At 41.2% G+C, this 9920-nt stretch overlaps 1 protein-coding gene across 1 annotated transcript; it reads left to right on the forward strand.

The window, feature by feature from the left end:
• The first annotated feature begins 6 nt into the window (after positions 1-6).
• On the forward strand, positions 7-6691 carry Terf2ip (TERF2 interacting protein). The gene is made up of 3 exons (XM_005004597.4): positions 7-778; positions 4388-4512; positions 5525-6691. The coding sequence occupies exons 1-3, from the start codon at positions 109-111 to the stop codon at positions 5915-5917; spliced, it is 1188 nt and encodes a 395-aa protein (XP_005004654.2). The 5' UTR covers positions 7-108; the 3' UTR covers positions 5918-6691.
• The last annotated feature ends 3229 nt before the right edge of the window (positions 6692-9920 follow it).

Consider the following 9920-nt stretch of genomic DNA (forward strand, 5'->3'; position numbering starts at 1 on the left):
GCGCGCAGGCGCAGTGCTGAGTTTGGATTCTGTCCCCGCAGCTCTCACCAGTGAGCTCACTTGGAAGCGTTCTTCCCGGCGCGGCTGTGGTGGTGTTGGGTGTCAGACATGGCGGAGGCGTTGGAGATGGGTAAAGACCCCAACGGGCCCACCCACTCCTCCACTCTGTTCGTGAGAGCAGACGGGAACCCTCTGTCGTTCTACGTGCGGCCCAGCCCGATCAAGCGCCGGCTCTCGACGCTGATCCTGCATGGCGGCGGCACCGTGTGCCGGGTGCAGGAGCCCGGGGCAGTGCTGCTGGCCCAGCCCGGGGAAGCGCTGGCCGAGGCCTCGGGCGACTTCATCTCCACACAGTATATCCTGGACTGCGTGGAGCGCAACGAGAGGCTGGATCTGGAGGCCTACCGGCTGGGCGCGACCTCGGCGGGCGAACAGGCGCCGGAGTGCAGGGCCGGAGCCTCGGGCGAGGGCGCCCCGGAGGCCGAGCCGCAGCCGCCCAGCGGACGGGTCGCCTTCACGGATGCGGACGACGTGGCCATCCTGACCTACGTGAAGGAGCACGCGCGCTCGCCCAGCTCAGTCACGGGCAACGCGCTGTGGAAAGCCATGGAGAAGGGCGCGCTCACGCAGCACTCGTGGCAGTCCATGAAGGACCGCTACCTCAAGCACCTGCGCGGCCAGGAGCACAAGTACCTGCTGGGAGAGGCGCCCGTGAGCCCCTCCTCGCAGAAGCTCAAGAGGAAGGCGGAGCAGGACCCCGAGGCTGCGGACAGCGGGGGTGAGGCCGGCGGGGCGGGTCTCGGGCCGGGCCAGGTTCCCTAGGTTTCTGGCCGCACCGCTCGGCCCCGCCCACTTGTTGACAACGGGCTCGCGCTGCGCCACTTTCTGTTCAACTTCGCTGCCTTTTTTTTTTTTTTTCCCCACTCAAGTTTTATTTACCATACCGACTGTTTTGTGTGCGTGTGTTTCTGAGACAGCGAATCAGCTGTGTAGTTCAGGTTGGCCATGAACTCTGTAGCCCAAGCAGGTCTTGAACTCATGGTGATCTCCCTGCCTCAGCTTCTCCAGTGCTGGGATTACAGGCCTGTGGCAGCACACCCGGCAACCTTGTTTTCAAGGTACACACACACTGTACAGTGTAGGAAAATTGATGTACCTTTATTAGTGCAGTTGAGTTGCAAGTAGGAATTCAGTTATTGTTAGGACACCTTGCAAAGCTATTAAGATGTTTTGTTTTATTTAAGCTCGTATTGACGGCTTAAATGACAAACTTTTTTAAAAAGCTGCTTATTAGAGGGGTTGAAGGGAGGGTAGGGGAATGGGAAGAAAGAATCAAGATATATCACACGTACAAATTCCCTGTGGTGAATATGATCATTAAATACTTATAAAATGCACCAGTAAACTTAATTTTTAAAAAATAGATGTACTTTCCCCAGCCCCATTTCTTTGCTTATTTGACTGTTCCGTTTAACAGTGAAAGTCTGGGGAGGTGATCATGAGTTCGATCCCAGGTACCGGTAAAAAAAAAGTCTCTTTCTCCTTCCTGGAATGCTTAGAAGGAATTTTTGGTAAAACTGACATTTCAGATTCATTCACTCAGCGGATATTTGAATGCATGACACTGTTCTCCTGCTGGAGTGTAACAATAAATAAAAGTCCCTGCGGCCATGGAGCTTAACATGCTAGCTGTTAAGTGTTATAAAGAAGAATAAATCAAGGTAAATGTAAGAGTTGGGCAGAACATTTTTTTTGTTGAATAATAAGAGAAGGTCACTGATAAATGGGTGCATGAGCAGAGACCAAAGGAAGTGAAAGAGCAGCCCAGCTGGATATCTAGGGAAGAGAATTTCAGACCAAAGGTATAGCAAGGGAAAGGCCTTGAGGTTGGAGTATGGCTAGCTTCATGGAGTCACAGAGAACAGTATGGCTGGGATGCAGTAAGAAAGAGAATTATAGCAGTGGAGGTCAGGGCTATGTGTGTGGTGAAGCAGGTCATCATAGAGAGTTTTGCTTTTATATTTTTTTAATGTTTATTTACTTTGTTTGAGATATGGTCTCCCTATGTAGTTTATGTTGTCTTTGAATTCACTATGTACCCTAGGCTGGCCTTGTGCTTGGGGCAATCTTACAGCTTCAGTCTCCCAAGTGCTAAGATTATAAGTGCCACCACACCTGGTCTAAAGTCGTCCCCCCCCCCCCCCCATGGAACATATGACCTTGTGCTTGCAAGGCAGGAGCTTATGCCTCTGGGCTAAATACCCAGCCCCCTGTATTCTTTTTTCATCAACTGCATAATACTCCATTATGTAAATGAACCCTAATTTGTTTACTTTTTTTTGTTTTTGGTGCTAAAGATAAGCTAGAACCCAGGTCTTTGCACATGCTAAGCACGTCTCTACTCCCAGCTTTATTTTTATTAGAAAAAATTTTGAACATTTATAAAACTAGAGTAACATAGTAAACTATACCACATGTATCTGTCACCCAACTTAACTGCATATAGTTCATGACCAGTTTTTTTTTAATCTATATCCTTGATCCTAACTTCTTGGATTATTTTAAAGTAAATGCCAGACATATTAATTGATTTTATCATACTTTATTTTATATTTTACATAACTTATTATATTTGATATTTTATCATATTGTATCATTTTAACTACTTTAATATGTGTCTAAAAGATTAGCCTTTCAAAAAAAGGATGTCTTTTTTAGTTAATATATTTTAAATTTATGTGCAGTAAAATTGAAACTTTGTATACAATTAAATGTGTTTTAAAAATTTATGGTAAAATATATGTAATATAAAATTTAAAAATTATTATTTTAACTGTTTAAAAGTTTTTTGGTAACATTAAGTATAGATGCACCCATTACCATTATACTTGTCTAGAACTTACTCATCTTCCAAAGCTGAAGCTCTGTACCTACTAAACAGTAACTCTTCCTTCTTCTCAACCCCTGGCAACATCTCTGTGTTTTGTCTTGTTTTTTTAGTCAGGGTCTCTTGTAGTTCAACCTAGTCTGGAACTTACTTGATGTGTAGTTTGGATTAGGAGAGAGGAGTCTTGAGCTTCCTGGGTTAGCTTCCCCAGTGCTGGGATTATAGGAGTGCAAAAATATACTCACCTTTTTTTTTTTTTTTTTTTTAATGAATTTTATTTCTAGATACCTTAGAAGTAGAATAATATATTTGTCCTTCTGTATTTGGCTATTTCACTTAGCCTAATGTTTTGACGTTTCATCCATGTTGTAACATGTGTCACAATTTTATTCTGTTGGAAGAATGAATGATATTCCATTGTACATATGCAATATACTTTGTTCATCCGTCAGTGGATGTCTGGGTTGTTTCATCATTTGCCTGTTGTGAATACTGCTGCTGTGAACATGGGTATACTAATATTTGTTTGGGATTCTGCTTTCAGTTCTACACGTATACTCAGAAGTGTAATTGCTAGACACATGGTAATTTTATGTTGAATTTTTTGCTTGACTGTTTTCCAGTCTGTCTGTGCTTTAACACAAACAGATTTTGTGTGACCACCACCAAATCAGGATGTAAAACAGTTCCATCACATAAAAACACTTTCTCTTGCTATTCCCTTATAGTAAAATTTAGTAATTAGGGAGCAGAGTTACATTCTCAGAGAACAGAATGTAAAGAGGACAAAGAATGTGTAAATTTAGGAAGCCTTTGTTTTCACAGATGATATGTAGTAATTGTGGTACACCACCCCAGTCCACTTTCAGCTGCTGGGAGACTTGCCTTGCCCAAAGTCCTATCTTAGGATTGCCAGCATCCTGTAGACTGACCTATGTGAATTTTTAAGGTGGTGTTTAATTACTCCAACTTAGTCAACTCTGAAAGGCCTTCCTAGCTCTAAAATTCCCTGTGGCTTTGGCTAAAGCCTTATTGAAATAACTTAAAAAATTGTTATCTTCATATTCATTGTAGAAACGCTTTTCCAGTTCAACTTCTCACTGCTTTTCTTCTCTTCTACAAGTGTTTTTCTAAGATTACTCCCTAATACACTCTTTTAAATACTGATCTCCACCTCATAATCTGTTTCTGAGAGAATCAAATATATGATGCATTTTTGTTAATTTCCACCTGTAAATACAAAAAAAAAAAAAAAGAATTAAGCTTGAAGAGAATTTTATATGTCAGAGTATAGGGATTTTATCACTATTTAATTAGTACCACTCTCTGGGAACAAATGAAATTAGTGGACCTGTGTGTTTTATGCTATTTTTACTCTTCTGAATCAAAAACATGTCTTCAAGTAAAAAAAAAAACTGTACAGGCTTCTTCCTGGCCCAGCACAAATAGTATCTTTTGATTTGTGCAAAAGAAGCTAATCTAGGCTATTCTTTTTAATAGAACCACAGAATAAGAGAACTCCAGACTTGCCTGAAGAAGAACACGTGAAGGAAGAGATTGGGGAAAATGAAGAAACAGTTAAAAAAATCCTTGTAGAAACCACCCGGGACTTTGAGGAAGTTGTGGTATGTTAACTAGATTTACTCCAATTTTTTTCCCTGCTTCCATTTTCCCTGGAACTGGTTATCCTGTCCATCTTTTTCACTCACCTGAAACCCAGAAAGGTAAGAAAAAAATTCAAGATAGAGATAAAGAGAATAGAACTAGAGGAAAAGGGAAAGTAGAACTGATGGGGGTTTAGGTGTGGTACCCTAAAGCTTTTAGTTGTGGCTGGACAACCTGAAGGAGAAAGGGAGAAAAATCAGGCAGAACAGAAACAGTTATGTTTGAGCAGTATAAAATGTTCCTCTGTGGGGGCACACTGATCTCAGTATAGGCTTTTCAAAGTTAGAACTGTGAATTTATCTTTTAAAAAGATATTTATCTTTCTCAGGAGCCTGAATGTAATTTAAAAATATTTGTAGTACTTTTTCTTTTATAGACCAGTTTAGTTTTTTGTGTACTTAGAGTTTTTGGGAATATTTTACCTCCTCTTCAGTTCCCTTATGGAGTGTTACAATCAGAGAATGAAATCAAACATTTAATAATGATCTAATGAACACACATGAATATATAAATGTGTGTATCTACATATTTACATGTATCAATGCTTTTCATATTCATTTTAGCTTCTAATCTGTTAAAATACCATAGTCATAAAAAATGCAGTAATCAGTTTTATATATACATGTACACATATATACATGTACACATATATACATATCCCCCCACCCTCCCACATACACACATTCCAACGGGAATAAATGTAAGGAGTAACATAACATGTTAAAGGACCTAAAGGGAGTCCAGTGTGATTGGAGTACAAAGACGGTAGTTGGGAGATTCCAGATATAAGCATTCAAGATTTGGTAATTGGCTGGGAGTGGTGGTGCACACCTGTAATTCTAGCACTCAGGAGGCTTAGGCAGGAGAATTGCTACAAGTTCAAGATGAGCCTGAACTGCATAGTGAAACCCTGTCTCAAAAAAGCAAAAAAAAGATTTGGTAATTAGGAACTGGTCTCATTATTTTCTGTAGGTGAATGAGAGCTCTGATTTTGAAATACACCTAACTATGTGTGATGATGATCCCCCCACACCAGAAGAAGACTCAGAAACACAGCTTGATGAGGAGGAAGAAGAAAAACTTTCTTCAGCAGAGGTGGGAGCTGCCATTAAGATTATCCGGCAATTAATGGAAAAGTTTAACTTGGACCTATCAACAGTTACACAGGCCTTTCTTAAAAATAGTGGTGAGTTGGAGGCTACTTCCTCCTTTTTAGAGTCTGGTCGCAGAGCGGATGGATACCCGATTTGGTCCCGGCAAGATGACTTAGATTTGCAAAAAGATGATGAAGCTACCAGAGATGCATTAGTCAAAAAATTTGGTGCTCAAAATGTAGCTCGGAGGATTGAATTTCGAAAGAAATAATTAGCAAGATAATGAAAAAAGAAAAAAATCATGGCAGATGAATAGTTGTGACCATTGAACTTTATAAAGCCCTCACACCGAAACTGATGCTTATCTTCTGACCAATGCTGCTATCATTCTGTTAGTCTCAGATTTTGTAGCCAAGCCGAGTTATTGGGAGGATAAAAGTAAAAAAAGTTGAATATATTTAGAACTCTCAAGCATCAGTGTGTTTATGAAAGAAAAATGTGAACCGGAGAAGCCGAGCTATTAAGTAGTAATCCTTTGCTGAAATGGAAGCCCCACTGTTAGTGACAGAATCAAAGGAGGAAAACCAGGACCATAGGTCTTTTCACACATCTTAAGTAAAGAACCTCCTATCCTTTGCTAGAAGTCTGTCAGATTATAGTAGATACAAAACCAAGGATCTAGAAATATGGAAATTTGTAATTTCAAGACCTTGAACATAGATTGTCTAAAACCATTCCATTCCCCAGCGAGCTCTAAATTTCTGGAGTGCTTTGAAAATCTCATATTTGCTTTGCTAACTTAATATTTGGGGTCCTTGTTAGTCTCTATGTTTCTTTACCTAACATTCAGTTTTGTTTCAAACACAGACAGAACCCTGGAGTCTGAAGTATTATCTCTATTAACAATAATTTTTTTTTAGTAATGTGGTTTTTAAAAATTTATTGAGCATATAGCTTTGTGCTAAAGATTGTGTTAGATTTAAAAATCCACAGATTGGTTCTTCGTTGTTTTCATTTTTGAAAATAAATAAAACTTTGAATCTCATCAACAGGTGTTTTCTTTCATTCTATACACAAACCTTTAAAAAAGCCATAAAGGAATTAATCCTTTTGACTGTTGGTAATCTGAAACAACCAAATTCCATTTTAGAACAAAAAAAAAACAATAAAAAGATGCTGTTCTTCTGGATGGAGTAAAGAAAAAATCTGTATCAGAATTCTGATGATTGGCAAAATCCGAGGAACTACTGAGAACCAAAAGGGAGAGAAGCCAGTCAGAAACCAGCAGGTGTAGCAAGTAGCAGAACCCGACCCTTTCCCCTTGGACACTAAATGTCCCAGCATGGCTACCCACTATGTTCTTGTCAGTGCCTGCTTGAGGCTTTCTTTTTGCTTAAAGTACTGTGGCATTAATACTCCTGGGAGCAGCCTAAAGCTAGTGGCCAATGGTGATTAGAGGATGCATACCCAGCTTCCCTGCTGACTGAAGAAACCACAACTGGATATTTGATGTTGTCCTTGAGTGGGACAGTGCTTTCCATGACATTTTTTATGGTTTAGGAGTTCCCTGCAGAATCAAGGATGGTTGTTCACAGTGGTAATATGAAGAATGACCCCATGTAGACTTCCTTGCCTTGTCTTACTTCCTTGCTAGGTACATTTTGAAATCATTGGGTGAGTCAAATGTGTACCCTCACAAGTGACCCAGAGTACACACTGACATTCTTATCTGCTGGAGCCTGTATAGGAATAACTTCCACATTTGGGCTGAGCCAGTTTGCCAAGGAGATGCTGTACTGCAAGTACTGTAAGCACAACAGGGCCAGCTTTGTGGGGCAGCTCAACTTGCATGGCTTCTGGAAAGTGGTCCACTTTGAACAGGGCAGTCTGGTCATTGACACCCCAAGTACCATAGCAGTTCCAGCAGCCAGGCTTCCCATATGGCCAGGAGCAGCTCTTGGATAGCAAGAGAAAAATGGCCAGTGTGTCCACCCTAAAGAGTAAACAGATATGCCAGGATAGTGTCGCATGTCACTAAGCTCCTGGTGGACACATTGCTGATGAAGGGGAAGGAATGTTAATGAGCTCCAAGCTTCTGGCTATGAAACATGAATATAAGACTGTTTGGCTATAGGTGGGCCACCTAGGGCAGAAGCACACTCAGTAGCCAAATAAAAGATTCAGTTCCTGACTCACTGATACAATTGAAACAGGGTCCTGTGGGTGAAGAGAAAAATCCTGATGTTTGACAGCAGCTCAGCACATTCTATGCCCAAATGTGCCTGGAAGAACCATTCAGAGAGTATGTCTGGCTCCAGCCCGCATTCAGCTCCATTTTCTGTCTACAGCAGATGCTGTTGTCAGCTCTGGACCCAGACTGTCCAATACTGCTGAGCTGGCTCCTACCTGCACGTAGACTTTTCCAGATGGGAGTATAGATGAGACGCTCCTAGAAGAGAGGGTTTATTTCTCTCAGCGAGATGACTATGGATAGCTCCACCATCTCCTTTCTGAGTGTTCTGAGTGCCCAAAACCAGGGACCCAGTGTCTTCTAGAGGGCCCAAGAGAAGGGGCCAGGATGACCTACACCTCATCAGTGCACAGAGCTGGTCTTGGGAAGGCAGGGCACAGTCCTGAGTCACCCTGGGTTGGCTAGCATAGCCCTACTGAGAGCAAAAGAGACAGGCTAGGACTGATCAGTACCTCTGGTATGGAGAGACTGAATGCCCCCTATAGGTCTTCTATAGACTAGCTCAATATCTATTTTGTTTTGGTTTTTGAGACAGGGTTTCACTATGCAGTTCAGGCTAGCCTTGAAATCATATAGCCTAGGTTGGCCTGAACTTGTAGTGATCCTCCTTCCTCAGCTTCCCAAGTGCTGGGATTACAGACATGCTCCACTGTGCTCAGTGTCCCTGGTTCTAACTTATAGTTTGGTTTAGTTGAGATTTCACAGCCATACTTGGACTAACTGTAGGTTATTCATAATCAGACATGTATTTGGACTCTTATCTCCATAGAGATACACATGGGTATCTAGGAAAGACATTTTAAACAGGCAGAGATCTATAAACAGGCTTTTAAAAAGAAAGCTCATAAAAAGTACAAATATATATAAAAAAAAAAAAACAGTACTTGGGAGGCTGAAGTAGCAGAAGTGTTCAAGGCCATCCTTGGCTCTATGGCAACATCCCATCTCAAATATAAAACATGAAAAATTGCACCGCTATGTATGCTGCAAGAAGAATGAATTTTTTCTTTTTATCGGTACCGGGGATCGAACTCACAACTGCCTGCTTGCAAAGCAGGCGTTTATGCCGCTGAGCTAAATCTCCAGCCCCAAGAAGAAAGAATTTTTGGACACTCTTTTACAACAATACATTTGAAAATCTAGATGAAATTGATATATTCTTAGAAAAGTTCAATTTCCCAAAACTGATCTAAAGAGAAATGTTAAAAATGCCTGATATATACAACTTAAAGTTAGGAAGGATTTATTTTGGCTCAGGATGGTTCAGAGGTTCCAGCTACAAAGGCAGAGCACCACAACGGAGAAAGGCTTAGCTACCTCATGTTGGCTGGTGGCAGAGAGGATGAGGAGAGCCAGAGGGAGAGGGGTGCCCAGTGACCACCACCTCCAACTGGCCACACCGCCTCATAGCCCATGCAGATCTATACTCATCAGTAGACTCATTCATTGATGAAGGAACACTTCATGATCCAATCACCTTGTGAAAACCACACCTCTGAACACATGAGACTTTTGGGGGACATTGTAAATCTAAACTGCAACAACATTTAAGGTATGGGATTGGGAGTCAACAAGTTTCCCCATAAAATACAATGTCAGACCACAAGTTCAATTTTCAAAATTTTTAAAGTTTTTTTTAGACAGGATGTCACAATGAGACCCTGTCTTAAACTATATAGCCTATGTTGAACTCACTATGTAGCCTGGGTTGGTTTCAGACTCATGGCAATCTTCCTGTGTCAGCTTCCTGAGTGCTGGGATTACTGGTATACATCACCATCCCTGCCAAATTTCAAACATTTAATAAAGGAATAAATGAAGCCAATCTTACTTGTTAACATAGATGTGAAAATCTTTTTTACTTTCAACACTGATACATATTGCAAGTGCGTGGTCCTGAGTTCGATCTCTGATTCCGTTAAAAAAAAAAAACTGATACATAAAAAATGTGCATATTAAAAAAAAATTAGGGACTGGGGATTTAGCTCAGCGGCATAAGCGCCTGCCTTGCAAGCAGGCAGTC

Source organism: Cavia porcellus, unplaced genomic scaffold (assembly GCF_034190915.1).
Source record: "Cavia porcellus strain 051 isolate PalLab524CR breed Dunkin Hartley unplaced genomic scaffold, mCavPor4.1 scaffold_4, whole genome shotgun sequence".
Classification (NCBI taxonomy): domain Eukaryota; kingdom Metazoa; phylum Chordata; class Mammalia; order Rodentia; family Caviidae; genus Cavia; species Cavia porcellus.